Source organism: Salmo salar, chromosome ssa10, assembly GCF_905237065.1.
Source record: "Salmo salar chromosome ssa10, Ssal_v3.1, whole genome shotgun sequence".
Classification (NCBI taxonomy): Eukaryota; Metazoa; Chordata; class Actinopteri; order Salmoniformes; family Salmonidae; genus Salmo; species Salmo salar.
This window is the reverse complement of record NC_059451.1, coordinates 56,701,570-56,720,887: the sequence shown is the minus strand read 5'-3', so window position 1 is coordinate 56,720,887 and position 19,318 is coordinate 56,701,570. Positions and strand designations below refer to the sequence as shown.

General features: G+C 44.4%; 1 protein-coding gene across 3 annotated transcripts; it reads right to left on the bottom strand.

Moving 5' to 3' along the window:
• Window positions 1-4,066: 4,066 nt before the first annotated feature.
• On the bottom strand, window positions 4,067-19,030 carry gpr17 (G protein-coupled receptor 17). 3 transcript variants are annotated; one of them, XM_014123653.2, is made up of 4 exons: window positions 18,826-19,030; window positions 18,187-18,296; window positions 7,662-7,820; window positions 4,067-7,125 (listed from the first exon to the last, which is right to left on the bottom strand). In XM_014123653.2, the coding sequence occupies exons 3-4, from the start codon at window positions 7,816-7,818 to the stop codon at window positions 6,239-6,241; spliced, it is 1,044 nt and encodes a 347-aa protein (XP_013979128.1). In that variant the 5' UTR covers window positions 7,819-7,820; window positions 18,187-18,296; window positions 18,826-19,030; the 3' UTR covers window positions 4,067-6,238. The 3 variants fall into 3 exon arrangements, with proteins under 3 accessions (XP_013979128.1, XP_045543936.1, XP_013979129.1); XM_045687980.1 differs by having other exon boundaries at window positions 18,187-19,030; XM_014123654.2 differs by having other exon boundaries at window positions 18,191-19,030.
• Window positions 19,031-19,318: the final 288 nt, after the last annotated feature.

Genomic DNA, 19,318 nt, shown 5'->3' with positions numbered 1-19,318 from the left:
ATTTACAATGACGGCCTAGGAACAGTGGGTTAACTGCCTTGTTCAGGGGCAGAACGACAGATTTTTACCTTGTCAGCTCGGGGATTCGGTCTAGCAAAATAATGCATGCAGAGCAGAATTAGGCCGATAGCCGCTAATAATCAAAATCCAGAAAAGAGCCGTTAAATGCTACAACCACCTAAAAGGAAGCGATTCCCAAACCTTCCATAACAAAGCCATCACCTACAGAGAGATGAACCTGGAGAAGAGCCCCCTAAGCAAGCTGGTTGTGGGGCTCTGTTCACAAACACAAACAGACCCCACAGAGCCACATGACAGAAACACAATTAGACCCAACCAAATCATGAGAAAAATAAAAGATTATTACTTGACACATTGGAAAGAATTAACATGAAAACAGAGCAAACTAGAATGCTATTTGGCCCTAAACAGAAAGTACACAGCGGCAGAATACCTGACCACTGTGACTAATCCAAATTGAAGGAAAGCTTTGACTATGTACAAACTCAGTGATCATAGCCTTGCTATTGAGAAAGGCCGCCGTAGGCAGACCTGACTCTCAAGAGAAGACAGGCTATGTGCACACTGCCCACAAAAGGAGGTGGAAACTGAGCTGCACTTCCTAACCTCCTGCCAAATGTATGACCATATTAGAGACACATATTTCCCTCAGATTACACAGAACCACAAAGAACTCGAATCTACTGGTTACCAGGCCTACACTTGCTGAGAAGGAATACAGTTTCTTATGCTTAATTAAGCTATTCATTACACACACACACACACGCACATTAAAACACTCACGCACACATGTGCATGCGCCTGCGCACACACACAAAATGTGGTTTTCAAAAAGTGGTTGTTGCATCAACAGTTTTTCTCCTTGTTATGTCAGTCACTGGCAGTCACTCAATTATCCTTGTTATGTCAGTCACTGGCAGTCACTCAATTATCCTTGTTATGTCAGTCACTGGCAGTCACTCAATTATCCTTGTTATGTCAGTCACTGGCAGTCAGTCAATTATCCTTGTTATGTCAGTCACTGGCAGTCACTCAATTATCCTTGTTATGTCAGTCACTGGCAGTCACTCAATTATCCTTGTTATGTCAGTCACTGGCAGTCACTCAATTATCCTTGTTATGTCAGTCACTGGCAGTCACTCAATTATCCTTGTTATGTCAGTCACTGGCAGCCGTTCAATTAGCCCATGTCAGCAAAAAAAAATGTTATTGGTAAATTAGCCTAGTTAGTGTAGTTAGCCTAGCCAGCTGTCTACACCTTGAGGTAATCATAGCCGACTACTAACCAAACCCAGGGGCCCTTGATTTTGCTATTCACTCTCACTCAGATATCATATTAACATGGCATAAGTCATGGCAAAATGTGTAGAACTGCGGGAAATTTGTTTTAAAAACAGCAACAATGTGTAGAATTGCAGAAAACCTTTCAGACAGTTTTTTATTGCTATCCTAACCATCAAGAGGCGACAGGTTGTTAGGCGTGTGTATCGGAGGCGAAGTCAGGTGCAGGAGAGCAGAGTGTAGTGAACAGGTGCTCTTTTTATTCCGGTCAAAATGACAGCACAAAAATAACATAAAATGTGCCCAAAACACGGAACATTGACAAAAAGTAATGCGCGTAACAATATCCACAATATCAAAATACATGTAACACAAACAATCCTACACAAACACATGAGGGGAAACAGAGGAATAAATACATGCAGTGTGATTAGGGAATGTAAACCAGGTGTGCAGGGAACAAGACAAAACAAATGGATACATGAAAAATGGAGCGGCGATGGCTAGAAAGCCGGTGACATCGACCGCCGAACCACGCCCGAACAAGGAGGGGAGCCGACTTCGGCGGAAGTCGTGACACAGGTAGCCTAGTGGTTATGCATATGAAGAAGCTGATTAAACGTCATGATCATTACACAGGTGAACCTTATTCTGGGCAGCAGGGTAGCCTAGTGGTTAGAGCATTGGGCCAGTAACCAAAAGGTTGCTAGATTGACTCCCCGAGCTGACAAACTAAAAATCTGTCATTCTGCCCCTGAACAAGGCAGTTAACCCACTGTTCCTAGGCCATCTTTGTAAATAAGAATGTGTTCTTAACTGACTTGCCTAGTTAAATAAAAATAAAGAAGGGGACGACTGAACATTTTTACCTGCGAGGTGGGTAAAACATTTAAGGGGCCCCCTACCTCAGGAGTAAAACATTTTAGGGGCCCCCCATTTTGCAGGTAAACATTTTTAGGTGCCCCCCACCTCAAAATATTTATACCCTTGAGGTGGAGGTCCCCAAAAAAAGCTACATCTGGCCCTGTACACACTGGAGATCCACCTACATCTCTCTATCGCTTTCTTTCTCAATCGCTCTCGCTTACCCTCTCTTTCGCTCTCTTTCGTGCTCTGTCTTTCGCTCTCTCTCTCTCTCTTTTTTTCCCCTCCCTCTTTCTCTGCGGTAATCTTGTCAGTTCAGAGGCAGTGGACAGGAAATCTTTCACAAAATACTAGAGAAGAAGAAAAGATCTGATGGCAACCCACAGTCGCATGACCATAAAAGAACCCGACCTGTACACAATGAAACGTTACTGTAACCCAGGGGTTTCCGTCCTGTCTGTGAATGTGTCGTAAATCGCACCCTATACCCAAGGGGGCACTTCTTCTGGCCAGCGACATTGAGCTCTGGTCAAAAGTAGTGCACTATATAGGAAACAGGGTGTCATTTGATACACACCGTTGTCCACCCCTGCATGTTGCGTCATCCTCACTTATAGGCAGAGAGCTCAGGAACTCACAAGTACATTATAAATAGATCCAGAAGAGGACAGCATCAGGTTTGAAGTGGAAACTGCAACTCCCATACAGTTATTTAATAACGACTAAGACAGTCTATAACCCTCTCTACAGTAGACTGAGGTTATTTAAAAACTTCCTCAGGATAGGGTCTATTTTTCTCCATTTCCGCCTGACTGATGTGCCCAAAGTAAACTGCCTGTTGCTCAGGCCCTGAAGCCAGGATATGCATATATTTGGTACCATATTAAAGAAAAGCACTCTGAAGTTTGTATAAATGTTAAAATAATGTACGGGAACTATAAAACAATAGATATGGTAGGAGAAAATCCAAAGAAAAACCAGCTTCCAGTATGCAATTCCTATGGTTTCCACTGGATGTCAGTAGTCTATGTTCAAGGTGTCAGGCTTGTTTCTTCCCAAACAAGGAAGAATAATACGTTTTGATACAGGGAGTCAGAGTTGGAAATCAGTGTATAGTTTTCCTTTTGAACATACTTCTTTCCATATGAAATATTATAGTTTAATTACATTTTACCTGAGGATTAAATAGAAACGTATTTTGACTTGTTTTAACAAAGTTTAGCGGCAGCTTTTTGGATTCCTTTCTCTGCAAGTTGAACGAGTGGATTACTCAAATCGATGGCGCCAACTAAACTAACTTTTTGGGATATAAAGAAGGATTTTATCTAACAAAACTACCATGCATGTTGTAGCTGGGACCTTTTGGATGACAAATCAGAAGAAGATTTTTAAAAAGTAAGTGAATATTTAATCTCTATTTGTGAATTTATGAAACCTGTGCTGGTGGGAAAATATTGTGATGTGGGGCGCCGTCCTCAGACAATGGCATGACATGCTTTCACTGTAAAGCCTATTGTAAATCAGACAGTGCAGTTAGATTAACAAGAATTTAAGCTTTAAACCGATATAAGACACTTGTATGTTCCTAAATGTTTAATATCCATAATTTTTATGATTATTTATTTGAATTGCGCGCCCTCCAGTTTCACCGGAAGTTCTCCCGCTAGCGGGACGCCTAGCCTTAATTAATACCCATTTATAGACAGCCTATATTCTCAGTCTACTGTACAAAGTGTTCTTTAATAACCACTAAGTCAGTCTATATTCTCAGTCTACTGTATAAAGTGTTATTTAATAACCACTATAAGTCAGTCTATAACCTCAGTCTACTCTGTACGGAGTGTTATTTAATAACCACTATGTCAGGTGCGTCGTAGAAAGTGGACCAAGGCGCAGCGGGTATAGTGCTCATCTTCTTTTATTTATATAAGTGAACACTTAAACAAAATAAATCGACGTTAACCTACAGTTCCATAAGGACACAAGGACTATACGAAAAACAACTACCCACAAACACAAGAGAAAATAAACCCACTTAAATATGGCCTCCAATTAGAAGCAACGACAACCAGCTGATTCTAATTGGAGGTTGTTCCCAAAACTAACATAGAAATACAAAAACTAGAAAACCCACATAGAAATAGAAAACATAGAACATACACCAAAAACCCCGAAACACACAAAACAAACACCCCCTGCCACGCCCTGACCAAACTACAATAACAAATAACCCCTTTTACTGGTCAGGACGTGACACACTAAGACAGTCTATAACCTCAGTTTACTCTGTACGGAGTGTTATTTAATAACCACTAAGACAGTCTATAACCTCAGTCTACTCTGTACTGAGTGGTATTTAATAACGACTAAGACAGTCTATAACCTCAGTCTACTCTGTACAGTGTGGTATTTAATAAGGACTAAGACAGTCTATAACCTCAGTCTACTCTGTACAGAGTGTAAGCACATAGAATGAAAAAAGACACATTTTATATATATATATATATATATATATATATATATATATATATGTATATATATATAAAACAATTTATTAATTTACAGTCCTAAAGTGAAGATACAGTCAAATGTATAAATAAGACAAAGGCCATGAGATATTTTAGATGAGAACAGTTGTCTTTATGCACCCAGACTGTTTCTCACTGCTTTCATATGAAGCCCTATAGCTCCTTTTCTGCATATATCAAATGCTACGTGAGGATGCATAGCAATTACAATGTATTGAGGAAACAGTAGCTTGTAAACAAACAGGCTTGCAAACCCATGTCCAAACACATACATTTGGAGACACTGATGACTAACCTCAGTGTCAAACATAACTTTTTGCTAGAAAGTCGGTAAGAGATTTATCCAATATATAATTTTGAAATGAATGGCTACATTATATATTTTTTGGTAATAGGACAACAAAGAAACGTTAATATACAGTAAATGCATTTGATTGTAACATGAATTAACTTGGCGGGAAACATTGAAGATACACTTTAATTAGTGAAAATAAGATTGTATTATGGTAATAATAATAACCTTGCCCAAAAGCATATTAGGCATTAGTAAGCATGATCTTAAACAGTTAACACAGATCAAGACCTACTAAGAGTAAAAAGGCATGCATTTCCCCCTTTTAAAACTAACAAAAAAATACTGTACAACTACAATTACAACTGGGATGGAATCCATTGATTTGGTCTTTACCAGCACTTTGACAGGGTGGAAAATAGTTACAACTGAAGAGAGGTGATGATGAAACAAGCTCTAATTGATTTCCCAAAGTCAAAGTTACAGTCCCAAATGAACAGGAGAGGCAGTATAGAACAAAGTTACAGTCCCATATGGACAGGAGAGGCAGTATAGAACAAAGTTACAGTCTCATATGGACAGGAGAGGCAGTACAGAACAAAGTTACAGTCCCATATGGACAGGAGCGGCAGTATAGAACAAAGTTACAGTCTCATATGGACAGGAGAGGCAGTACAGAACAAAGTTACAGTCCCATATGGACAGGAGCGGCAGTACAGAACAAAGTTACAGTCCCATATGGACAGGAGAGGCTGTATAGAACAAAGTTACAGTCTCATATGGACAGGAGAGGCTGTATAGAACAAAGTTACAGTCCCAAATGGACAGGAGAGGCAGTATAGAACAAAGTTACAGTCTCATATGGACAGGAGAGGCAGTACAGAACAAAGTTACAGTCCCAAATGGACAGGAGAGGCAGTATAGAACAAAGTTACAGTCTCATATGGACAGGAGAGGCAGTACAGAACAAAGTTACAGTCTCATATGGACAGGAGAGGCAGTATAGAACAAAGTTACAGTCCCATATGGACAGGAGAGGCTGTATAGAACAAAGTTACAGTCCCATATGGACAGGAGAGGCTGTATAGAACAAAGTTACAGTCCCATATGGACAGGAGCGGCAGTATAAAAATAAGTATTGAGATGGCAGAGGCTTGAGTGAAAACAGGTAGAAAAATGTATAAAAAAAATGTACTTAAAAATAAGTCAGTCAGATAAAGTTCATATTTCCGATGGTTCCACCTCCAGCTTCTCAGAACTCAGACTTGGCGCTGACAGAGCTCTCGTGTGTTCCCTTCAGCTCTCCTGCACTGGTGGCCCCTGATCCCCCGGCCCTGTCTCTAAAGAACAGCCTCCTCACCGTTCCCCGGAACTTCTCGGCCCCAAACAGGTATACCAGAGGATCCAGGCCCCCGTTCAGACAGGTGAGAGAGGAGGTGACACGGTTGGCCAGGGACAGACCCCGCCTGGTCTGGCAGTAGACATCTGGGTGGGCGTACCCCAGGATGAACGTGGCTCTGGAGGCGTGGTACGGCAGGAAGCACACCACATAGATCAGCATGACCAGGCCGATGGTCCTCAGGGCTCGCAGCTTCAGCTGGGGCTCCAGTCGGGATCCTCTCCTCAGGCTGTGGATGATGAGCAGGTAGCAGGACAGCGTGGAGAGGAAAGGAGGGGTGAAGGCTACGGCTAAAGAGACGAGGGCCTTACGAGAGGCTTTCTCCCTGTACAGCTGTAGACACACCGTCAACCCGTCCACCTCCGCAGTCTGGCGGGTGACCAGCAGGGGCGCCATGGAGATGGTGACCAGCGCCCACAGGGAGAAACTGATGGTGTGGGCGTAGCGGGCACGGCGGATCTTCAGTGACCTCACTGCGTGTACCACGGCCAGGTAGCGATCCCCAGCCACGCACGCCAAGAAGTAGAGACTCGCGTACATGTTGACATAGAACAGGAAGCCGGCGACTCGACATGGAATCTCGCCGAATGGCCAGTGGCCCCCCATGAGGTGGTATGTGGCGCGGAGCGGCAGGATTATGACGTAGGAGAGGTCGGCCACAGCCAGGTGCAACAGGAAGACGTTAGCGGGAGAGGATGTGCCACGCTGCCGGGAGAAGATCCAGAGGGCCAAGGCGTTACCTGTTGTGGTGAAAGAACGAGACTTGTACTGATCTCATTTATTAGAACTCAAACATCCTTATCTCAACTGTGGTGGATGAAGAGGATATCTCAACTAGTGTGGATGAAGAGGATATCTCAACTGTGGTGGATGAAGAGGATATCTCAACTAGTGTGGATGAAGAGGATATCTCAACTGTGGTGAATGAAGAGGATATCTCAACTAGGGTGGATGAAGAGGATATCTCAACTAGGGTGGATGAAGAGGATATCTCAACTAGGGTGGATGAAGAGGATATCGCAACTAGTGTGGATGAAGAGGATATCTCAACTAGGGTGGATGAAGAGGATATCGCAACTAGTGTGGATGAAGAGGATATCTCAACAATAACTGTCAAGGTAGGCTATATAGCTAACATAACACAACATACTGGAACAAAACACAACACAACCCACCGCTACGCTACGCAACATTACATAACATAACATAACATTACGTAACATAACATACCATTACGTAACATAACATAACATTATGTAACATAACATAACATTACCATTGAGCGCCAGGAGAAAGACCAGAATGTAGTAACCTCCAAACACCATGTTCTCCACAGTGTTGTCTACAGGAGCACAGCTACTCTCTGAAGACGCGTTGGACAAGATGGACGTCAGAGCGTCCATGTCCATGGTGGGAGTGGTCTGCATCTTCATCTCTGGGGAGAGAGAGGAGAGAGAAAGAGGGAGACACAGAGAGAGAGAGACCGAGAAAAAGGCGATCAAATAACTGAGAAGAACTTGATTGTACTGCTTGATTGTACTGCTGAATATGCAGAGCTAGCGCGCAAATATTAACTATTAAGATAGCTAGTACCTATTCCATTTATGTGGCGTCGTCAAAGATGTAATCTTTGCTATCGTCAATTTATTCCAAGATCAGCATGCAGATGATGTAAGTTAGTGCTTCAAAGTCCCTGTGATAAGGTTAGCGATAAACTGAAATCCAAACTGAACAGAACTACACTCTCTTCTACCATTGTCTTAAATATATATAATGGTCTCGTTGCAAAAGCTAAATTGTCGCAAGGGAACTTTTATTTATTTATTTTATGTCACCTTTATTTAACCCGGGTAGCAAAGATTATAGCAAACACCACTGAAACGGAATTGGTGCTCGCTAGCTTTGCAAATTCAGCTATTGTTGGAAGGCAGCCAATATGAAACAAACTATTAAAATAACAAAAGTTGCAGCATATGTTGTGTAAATGGTGAACTCATACAGCTGTCAACTCTTGTCACTGCAATCCGTTTCACATTTAAGACAATAGCTACCTTTTAGATCGAAGCCCATATAGAATGATAGAAGATAAGATGATAGAAGCCCATCTCCTACTGTAAATAACCTACACACTGTGTGTGTGTAGCCAGCCATGTAGAAAAATGGCAGAAAAATTAAAAAGACGGACATCAGAGTATTTTTCAGTACACCAAAACGCAAAGTAAGAACCCTAGTAGCCTAGTTGATAAAATGTTCATAAGAAAGAAATGAAATTCTAATGGAAATGTTTCACAATGATGTCATTAGGCAGAGCAGGCAACAGATGGCACACAGACAGCAGAGTTGGGGACAGATATGCAGGGACAGACTGGCAGAGACAGGGAGTCTCAGGTAAGTTTGTTGAGTCTTTGTTTGGCAACATTATGAAAGGATCTAACATTTTTTGACTTGTAAAATAGGAACATAATTGGAAAATGCCATGGATACTCCCACTCTCAACTTAAACTGGTGACTGAACTAAGATTTGTTAAAGGCAATGGTATTGCTGTTGTGATTAGTTGTGTAGTTTTGGGTACCAGTAGTTAGGAGTACGGCAAACACCTTATTTCTTTGGTTCCTCAATATACATTTACCATATTACAATGTAGGCTATGTGTTACAGCACTACTTTTGGTGTCCCCCTCAGGAATTGCTCTTGAGAAGATTTCATGTAATTGTCCCCTCCAAAGTTGATATCAGATTTTCGCCCCAGGGTGGGTTAGGGAGAGAGGGAGATAGGGAGGGAGGGAGGGAGATAGGGAGAGAGGGAGGGTGGGTGAGGGAGGGAGGGAGATAGGGAGGGTGGGTTAGGGAGAGCGGGAGATGGGGAGATAGGGAGGGAGGGAGATAGGGAGAGAGGGAGGGTGGGTGAGGGAGGGAGATAGGGAGGGTGGGTTAGGGAGAGAGGGAGAGAGGGAGGGTGGGTTAGGGAGAGAGGGAGAGAGGGAGGGTGGGTTAGGGAGAGAGGGAGAGACGGAGGGTGGGTTAGGGAGAGAGGGAGGGTGGGTTAGGGAGAGAGGGAGAGAGGTAGGGTGGGTGAGAGAGGGAGGGAGGGAGATAGGGAGGGTGGGTGGGTTAGGGAGAGAGGGAGGGAGGGTGAGTTAGGGAGATAGGGAGGGTGGGTGAGGGAGGGAGGGAGATAGGGAGGGTGGGTTAGGGAGAGAGGGAGGGAGGGTGAGTTAGGGAGATAGGGAGGGTGGGTGAGGGAGGGAGGGAGATAGGGAGGGTGGGTTAGGGAGAGGGAGGGGATATGTTTTTGGCACTGACCTTGACTTTACTAGGTAAGAGGAGATGTTTGTGTCCCAGAGGAATGTACAGATGCACCCCAAAGTATAACTGACCCCTGTTGTTCACCTCTCAGAAGCAGCACTGTAGCCACGTACAGCCACACCTTGTTCTGGGATGCAATTCCAGACCTGGGTTCAAATAGTATTTTGAAATTATTTAAAATAGTTTATCTGTGCTTGAACTTCCTTGGCTTAATGGACCAACAGAGTAGTCCCAGAACGGCAAACCCTGCCCACCTGGCACTCCAGGCAGACTAGAGCAAACAGTGAAAGTATTTGAAAGATGTCAAATAGTATTTGAAGCCAGGTCGGTACCACACCCTCATATCTCTCATTACCCCCTGGTCTGGCCCAGTTGTCTGATTTGTCACATTACCCCCTGGTCTGGCCCAGTTGTCTGATTTGTCACATTACCCCCTGGTCTGGCCCAGTTGTCTAATTTGTCACATTACCCCCTGGTCTGGCCCAGTTGTCTGATTTGTCACATTACCCACTGGTCTGGCCCAGTTGTCTAATTTGTCACATTACCCCCTGGCCTGGCCCAGTTGTCTGATTTGTCACATTACCCCCTGGTCTGGCCCAGTTGTCTAATTTGTCACATTTCCTCCTGGCTTGGCCCAGTTCTCTAATTTGTCACATTACCCCCTGGTCTGGCCCAGTTGTCTAATTTGTCACATTACCTCCTGGCTTGGCCCAGTTGTCTAATTTGTCACATTACCCCCTGGTCTGGCCCAGTTGTCTGATTTGTCACATTACCCCCTGGTCTGGCCCAGTTGTCTGATTTGTCACATTACCCCCTGGTCTGGACCAGTTGTCTAATTTGTCACATTACCCCCTGGTCTGGACCAGTTGTCTAATTTGTCACATTACCCCCTGGTCTGGACCAGTTGTCTAATTTGTCACATTACCCCCTGGTCTGGCCCAGTTGTCTGATTTGTCACATTACCCCCTGGTCTGGCCCAGTTGTCTGATTTGTCACATTATAAGTAATGACCGTGTGGCTCTTCCTACGATGAAATGGCCTAACTGTTTGAGACCAGGTGGTTTAGAAGTGATGTTTCTGTTGTGTTACTTGCAGCCGCCAGTCTAATAGCAGTTCTTCTGGAAATATTCCAGCCCCGACAGATGCAACTGTAACTGTCTATTGGCTGAAGAAGAGATGAAGACCTTTTTAAAACATTGAACACAGATGAAGAAATTTTTTAAAACATTGAACACAGATTAAATGTTTTAAAACATTGAACACAGATGAAATGTTTTAAAACATTGAACACAGATGAAGACATTTTTTTAAACATTGAACACCCATTGAATCTAAAATGCAGAATCTATTTTATTTCCCTTTTTTTTAAGTCCTTCAATGTGGTTTAAATCTCCCACTAAAAGAGAACATTCACCTTTCTCTGTCACTTTTAATATCTAATCACCCATCCCCTGACTGCAACACAGGACAGCTGTAAGCAGTTAGCCAAACAATAAGCCCAAACTCCAATATTATCAGAGCCTCCAAGAAAAGCACTAAAGAGGTGTGTACCAGAGAAAGTTCTTATTATCCCACAGATGTTGGAGCAGAGGGGAGTGTGTCAGTGGGATACACACACATAAACCACTCACAATAACAGAAACAACTCATTGATGAAAGTCATATTACGTAGTTGTGGGACTCCCCGCTAAAACTAGGCTTGTCCTGGACTGCCTGGGAACTGTGGAGACATTCCTGGGTGAGAGGAGGCTCAAAACCCTCCTTTGTCCTTTTCAAAACTTCAACCCCAGCAGCTCTCTCTCCTATACATGCTGACCGGAGAGCCAGAGTGACTCCCAAATGGCACCCTGTTATACAGATGTGTCACGCCCTGACCTGAGAGAGCTGTTTTTCTCTGTTTAGTTAGGTTGGGGTGTGATGTGGGGTGGGCATTCTATGCTCTCTATTTCTTTGTTTTGGCCGAGTATGGTTTCCAATCAGAGGCAGCTGTCAGTTGTTGTCTCTGATTGGAAATCATACTTAGGCAGCCCTTTTTCTCACCTTCAGTTGTGGGATCTTGTTTTTGTACAGCTCAGTGAAAGCCTGCAAAACGTAATGTTCGTTTTCCTTTTTTGTTGTTTTGTTTAGTGTTCTGAGTTATAATAAAATGTAATCATGAGCACTTACCACGCTGCACCTTGGTCTCCTCCTTACGACGAGTGTTACAAGATGTACCATCTTAATTTGATCGCTCTTTTGTTGATGATAATTTTCCTGCACGGCAGGAAATGTAACCTTGTATTGTTTTCAAGGTTTAAGATGGGGTTCTAAAGTTTGTAATTTCCACCTAAAAACTGTAGACTTGATTTGATCTAACGTAGAATGTACCAAACCCTACAACAACAAAAAACTCACATTTCCTGTTGCTGCAGGAATATTTTCCTTCTATAGTAAACTGGCTCAAATTAATATCCTACATCTGTAATATATGCCATTTAGCTGACACTTTTATCCAAAGTGACTTACAATTTACGTATGGTTAGTCCTGGGTATCAAACCCACTACCTGTTACAAGCACCGTGCTCTACCAAGTGAGAAACACACTATTCCCTATGTACAGTAGTATACTACTTCTCACCAGAGCCTTTCGGGTCCTCATCAAGAGTAGTGCACTCTATAGAGAATAGATGACCATTTGGGACACAACCTCAGAGAGCCAGAGGTCACATAAGGACTCAGTCAGATGTAGTACCACTGGCAGGATTATTCTCTTCCTTGTCTGTTCCTCGTGGTGTGTAACAGTGTTCAGGACGGATCACTTCCCTGTCTGTTCCTCGTGGTGTGAAACAGTGTTCAGGACGGATCACTTCCCTGTCTGTTCCTCGTGGTGTGAAACAGTGTTCAGGACGGATCACTTCCCTGTCTGTTCCTCGTGGTGTGTAACAGTGTTCAGGACCGATCACTTCCCTGTCTGTTCCTCGTGGTGTGAAACAGTGTTCAGGACGGATCACTTCCCTGTCTGTTCCTCGTGGTGTGAAACAGTGTTCAGGACGGATCACTTCCCTGTCTGTTCCTCGTGGTGTGAAACAGTGTTCAGGACGGATCACTTCCCTGTCTGTTCCTCGTGGTGTGTAACAGTGTTCAGGACGGATCACTTCCCTGTCTGTTCCTCGTGGTGTGAAACAGTGTTCAGGACGGATCACTTCCCTGTCTGTTCCTCGTGGTGTGTAACAGTGTTCAGGACCGATCACTTCCCTGTCTGTTCCTCGTGGTGTGAAACAGTGTTCAGGACGGATCACTTCCCTGTCTGTTCCTCGTGGTGTGAAACAATGTTCAGGACGGATCACTTCCCTGTCTGTTCCTCGTGGTGTGAAACAGTGTTCAGGACGGATCACTTCCCTGTCTGTTCCTCGTGGTGTGAAACAGTGTTCAGGGGAGCTGTGGGACTCCGAGGGGACGGCATTTCCCATGCAACCTTCTGCCTCTACATTAGGTCCCAAATAGCATCCTTTTTTCTACATGGAGCCCTAGTTTTGACCAGAGCCCTATGGAACCCTATTCCCTATATAGTGCACTACTTTAGACCAGAGCCCTATAGAACCCTATTCCCTATATAGTGCACTACTTTAGACCAGAGCCCTATAGAACCCTATTCCCTATATAGTGCACTACTTTAGACCAGAGCCCTATGGAACCCAATTCCCTATATAGTGCACTACTTTAGACCAGAGCCCTATGGAACCCAATTCCCTATATAGTGCACTACTTTAGACCAGAGCCCTATAGAACACTATTCCCTATATAGTGCACTACTTTAGACCAGAGCCCTATAGAACCCTGTTCCCTATATAGTGCACTACTTTAGACCAGAGCCCTATAGAACCCTGTTCCCTATATAGTGCACTACTTTAGACCAGAGCCCTATGGAACCCAATTCCCTATATAGTGCACTACTTTAGACCAGAGCCCTATGGAACCCTATTCCCTATATAGTGCACTACTTTAGACCAGAGCCCCATGGAACCCTATTCCCTATATAGTGCACTACTTTAGACCAGAGCCCTATAGAACCCTATTCCCAATATAGTGCACTACTTTAGACCAGAGCCCTATGGAACACAATTCCCTATATAGTGCACTACTTTAGACCAGAGCCCTATGGAACCCTATTCCCTATATAGTGCACTACTTTAGACCAGAGCCCTATGGAACCCTATTCCTTATATAGTGCACTACTTTAGACCAGAGCCCTATGGAACCCTATTCCCTATATAGTGCACTACTTTAGACCAGAGCCCTATGGAACCCAATTCCCTATATAGTGCACTACTTTAGACCAGAGCCCTATAGAACCCTATTCCCTATATAGTGCACTACTTTAGACCAGAGCCCTATAGAACCCTGTTCCCTATATAGTGCACTACTTTACACCAGAGCCCTATAGAACCCTGTTCCCTATATAGTGCACTACTTTAGACCAGAGCCCTATGGAACCCAATTCCCTATATAGTGCACTACTTTAGACCAGAGCCCTATGGAACCCTATTCCCTATATAGTGCACTACTTTAGATCAGAGCCCCATGGAACCCTATTCCCTATATAGTGCACTACTTTAGACCAGAGCCCTATAGAACCCTATTCCCAATATAGTGCACTACTTTAGACCAGAGCCCTATGGAACACAATTCCCTATATAGTGCACTACTTTAGACCAGAGCCCTATGGAACCCTATTCCCTATATAGTGCACTACTTTAGACCAGAGCCCTATGGAACCCTATTCCTTATATAGTGCACTACTTTAGACCAGAGCCCTATGGAACCCTATTCCCTATATAGTGCACTACTTTAGACCAGAGCCCTATGGAACCCAATTCCCTATATAGTGCACTACTTTAGACCAGAGCCCTATTGGGGGGAATCACGCTCCAATGATTTATTACTGTGTGTGACAACCCTCCTCCTTCCAAAAATAACCCCCTACAGGGAGATAAACCCCCAGAACAAGCCTCCATCACAATGATTTGACGGTATAAATGTGTGGGAGTGTTCGCACCAGTCCAGCAGTCAAGAGAGGAAAGAGGGGATTCTTTGGATCAGATTAGGCCTATGTCCCAAATGGGCACCCTAATCCCTATCAAGTGCACTGCTTTTGACCAGGGCCAATAGTCAAAAGTCATGCACAATATAGGGAATAGGGTGCCATTTTGGACACAGCATTGTTTTGAGAGATTATTCAAAGCCTTCATTTGTGAGGGGACTGCTGTTGGTTCTGCAGCGGAGAGCACAGCCTTCTCTCTAGACATATGACACTTTCCACAGGGACCCTGTCATTGGGGTTAACAGGAACCTGTCACTGGGGTTAACAGGAACCTGTCACTGGGGTTAACAGGAACCTGTCACTGGGGTTAACAGGAACCTGTCACTGGGGTTAACAGGAACCCGTCATTGGGGTTAACATGAGCCCGTCACTGGGGTTAACAGGAACCCGTCACTGGGGTTAACAGGAACCCGTCACTGGGGTTAACAGGAACCCGTCACTGGGGTTAACATGAGCCTGTCACTGGGGTTAACAGGAACCTGTCACTGGGGTTAAAATGAGCCTGTCATTGGGGTTAACATGAGCCTGTCACTGGGGTTAACAGGAACCTGTCACTGGGGTTAACAGGAGCCTGTCACTGGGGTTAACAGGAACCTGTCACTGGGGTTAACAGGAACCTGTCACTGGGGTTAACAGGAACCTGTCACTGGGGTTAACAGGAACCTCTCACTGGGGTTAACATGAACCTGTCACTGGGGTTAACATGAACCTGTCACTGGGGTTAACATGAGCCTGTCACTGGGCTTAACAGGAACTTGTCATTTGGGTTAACAGGAACCTGTCACTGGGGTTAACAGGAATCTGTCACTGGGGTTAACATGATCATGTCACTGGGGTTAGCATGACCTTGTCACTGGGGTTAACATGAACCTGTCACTGGGGTTAACATGAGCCTGTCACTGGGGTTAACATGAGCCTGTCACTGGGGTTAACATGAGCTTATCACTGGGGTTAACATGAACCTGTCACTGGGGTTAACAGGAACCTGTAACTGGGGTTAACATGACCTTGTCACTGGGGTTAACAGGAACCTGTCACTGGGGTTAATATGAGTCTGTCACTGGGGTTAACATGAGTCTGTCACTGGGGTTAACAGGAACCTGTCACTGGGGTTAACAGGAACCTGTCACTGGGGTTAACAGGAGCCTGTCACTGGGGTTAACATGAGCCTGTCACTGGGGTTAACAGGAACCTGTCACTGGGGTTAACAGGAACCTGTCACTGGGGTTAACAGGAACCTGTCACTGGGGTTAACAGGAACCTGTCACTGGGGTTAACATGAGCCTGTCACTGGGGTTAACATGAGCCTGTCACTGGGGTTAACATGAGCTTGTCACTGGGGTTAACATGAACCTGTCACTGGGGTTAACAGGAACCTGTAACTGGGGTTAACATGACCTTGTCACTGGGGTTAACAGGAACCTGTCACTGGGGTTAACATGAGCCTGTCACTGGGGTTAACATGAGCCTGTCACTGGGGTTAACAGGAACCTGTCACTGGGGTTAACAGGAACCTGTCACTGGGGTTAACAGGAACCTGTCACTGGGGTTAACAGGAGCCTGTCACTGGGGTTAACATGAGCCTGTCACTGGGGTTAACAGGAACCTGTCACTGGGGTTAACAGGAACCTGTCACTGGGGTTAACAGGAACCTGTCACTGGGGTTAACAGGAACCTGTCACTGGGGTTAACAGGAACCTGTCACTGGGGTTAACAGGAACCTGTCACTGGGGTTAACATGAGCCTGTCATTGGGGTTAACAGGAACCTGTCACTGGGGTTAACATGAGCCTGTCACTGGGGTTAACAGGAGCAAATGTGACCCCTGTTAAGAGTTGATCCCCACAGAAAATACTGAAAGCACAAATTAAAGGCTATAAAATACAGTGGCAAATTTCCCTAAATCTCTACTGAGTTAAAGAAGTTACCTGATTAGAGATTCACTGACCCACCATCTGAAAACAAATCTCATCTGACAGACTCCAAATCTAACTCCAACTGAAAAACACACAGCAGGAAGCCAGACTTGAGGCTTGCATGTGTGCTGATAAATTGCTGGGTTTATATGGCTCTGTGAATAGAGCTAGGTACGATATCTATTGAGTTACAATGACCTGTTATCTCCAGTGACCTTGAGAACTTGAACAAGTCTGTCACGATCGTCGTAATAACATTCAGACCAAAGTGCAGCGTGATATGGGTTCCACATGTTTATTAAGTGAAACGTACAGAAAAACAATAAAGAACGAACGAAACGTGAAGCAAATGAAGTGCTCACAGGCAACAACACATAAACAAGATCCCACCAAAAAAACAGTGGGGAAATGGCTGCCTAAATATGATCCCCAATCAGAGACAACGATAAACAGTTGCCTCTGATTGGGAACCATACCAGGCCAACATAGAAATAGAACAACCTAGATTACCCACACTAGTCACACCCCGACCTAACCAAAATAGAGAATAAAAGGCTCTCTATGGTCAGGGCGTGACAAATTCTCATCCTCCCAAACGATAACTCTACAAATGAGAACATTAGATAAGACCATGGTAAAAACTCCTTAGAGTAGTCACAGATCAGTACACCACAAACATCTCAAATGCTTCAGTTAATAATATGAGTTTATTGAGTCAATCTAATTAAATATAAGAATGAAATCCCCCATCAAAATCTGTCAGTTTAAGAGAAATATGTATGTTTTTGCATGTGCTGCGTCTCAATCCAACTCATCCGCCTATGATGGCCTTCCGCATCTGCGGTGGAAGGTGGCAGAGCTACAGCGGTGTTTGTCAGACCAGGAGGCATCCCAAAAATCGGTCTGAACTAATATGACAACTATATGGAAAGATGAGACTCTCACGAACACAATGGTGTTCTCGATTTTGCTCTACGACCCTCACAAGCGTCACGGGACACGTCTGGAGGTAACCGGTACCGTTTAAAACAATTTCTGGAAGTATGAAGGTATTGTAGTGTTGTGCCAACCCCCAAAAAGGGGTTAAATATGTGTAAAGATATACATATTTCCTGAGCTTTCTTATATCTCCTAGATACAGGACAGACACCTTTTTTATTGCCATTTTTTTTAAACAAATGTTCAATACGTTTCTTTGGTCTAAAAGTAGTAAAGGCCAAATTCAATATTTTATCAAATATTTGTTTCTATATTTTTTTGATACCTAAATGGGTCCTAAAATTCTAAATCAAATACCTAAATGATACACAGTATGACAATCTTAAAACAATTCCATATATCAATTCCATATATCCAGGAAAGAGAGAGAGAGAGGACACTCAGAAGACTATGACATTGTCATGCAACATTTTATGCAAAAAACTTAAACTCAAATACAGAAAAGACCATGAGAAGGTAAATTCTTCAATAAAACCAGAGAGAGAGAGAGATCAGACTTACCCACCAGTCCAGCGTTCTCCTCAGACAGCGTGTACTGCTTGAGGGAAGTGCAGTGCAGTGAGGGGGTAGTGGAGTAGCTGACTAGTCGGCGTTGGTCTGGCTGTCAACAGCTGGTGTAGGACGAAGCAGCAGTAGAGTTGTTATTGAACAGAAGAGCAGGGTAAAGAGCAGTATGGGTGGGTTTCACAGAAGAGCAGTGTAAAGAGCAGTATAGGTAGGGTTCACAGAAGAGCAGGGTAAAGAGCAGTATGGGTAGGCTTCACAGAAGAGCAGGGTAAAGAGCAGTATGGGAAGGGTTCACAGAAGAGCAGGGTAAAGAGCAGTATGGGTAGGCTTCACAGAAGAGGGCGGTAAAGAGCAGTATGGGTAGGCTTCACAGAAGAGCACGGTAAAGAGCAGTATGGGTAGGCTTCACAGAAGAGCAGGGTAAAGAGCAGTATGGGTAGGCTTCACAGAAGAGCAGGGTAAAAAGCAGTAGAGTTGTTATTGAACAGAAGAGCAGGGTAAAGAGCAGTATGGGTAGGGTTCACAGAAGAGCAGGGTAAAAAGCAGTAGAGTTGTTATTGAACAGAAGAGCAGGGTAAAGAGCAGTATGGGTAGGCTTCACAGAAGAGCAGGGTAAAAAGCAGTCGGTAGCACCAGCACAGTGTAACGGGTCCTCTTCTGGATGTGGAACAAAGTGTAGACTAGGAGGGACTGGGGAGGATCTGGTTGGTTGGGAGGCTCCTCTGCTGTCCTCTGTGCTGCTCTCTCTCACTGACAGGAGGTTAGGAATGTTGTCTTATCACCCTCTCTCTCTCTCTGTCTCTCTCTCTCCAGGATGGTCTCTCTCTCTCTCTCTCTCTCTGAGACTGTGGATCTTTTTGTGTCTCAACATAATGTGATAACAGAAATTCTGAGTCCCAATGGGGAGGCTTTGATATGAACCCCTGACCCCACCCTTTCTTCCCCATCCCCTCTGCTCTGAGGGCCACTTGTGCGCCCAACAATAGGCTGAGTCAGGGGGAGTATCGGCGGCTCTGTTCAGCACAGAGAAAAGAATGGCGTGCCATGGTTGCAATGCGTGGCCGGGTGGGGAACCATGGTAACCGCTAAACCAGGCCTAGTACTGGTGTACACCACTGGTCCCAAA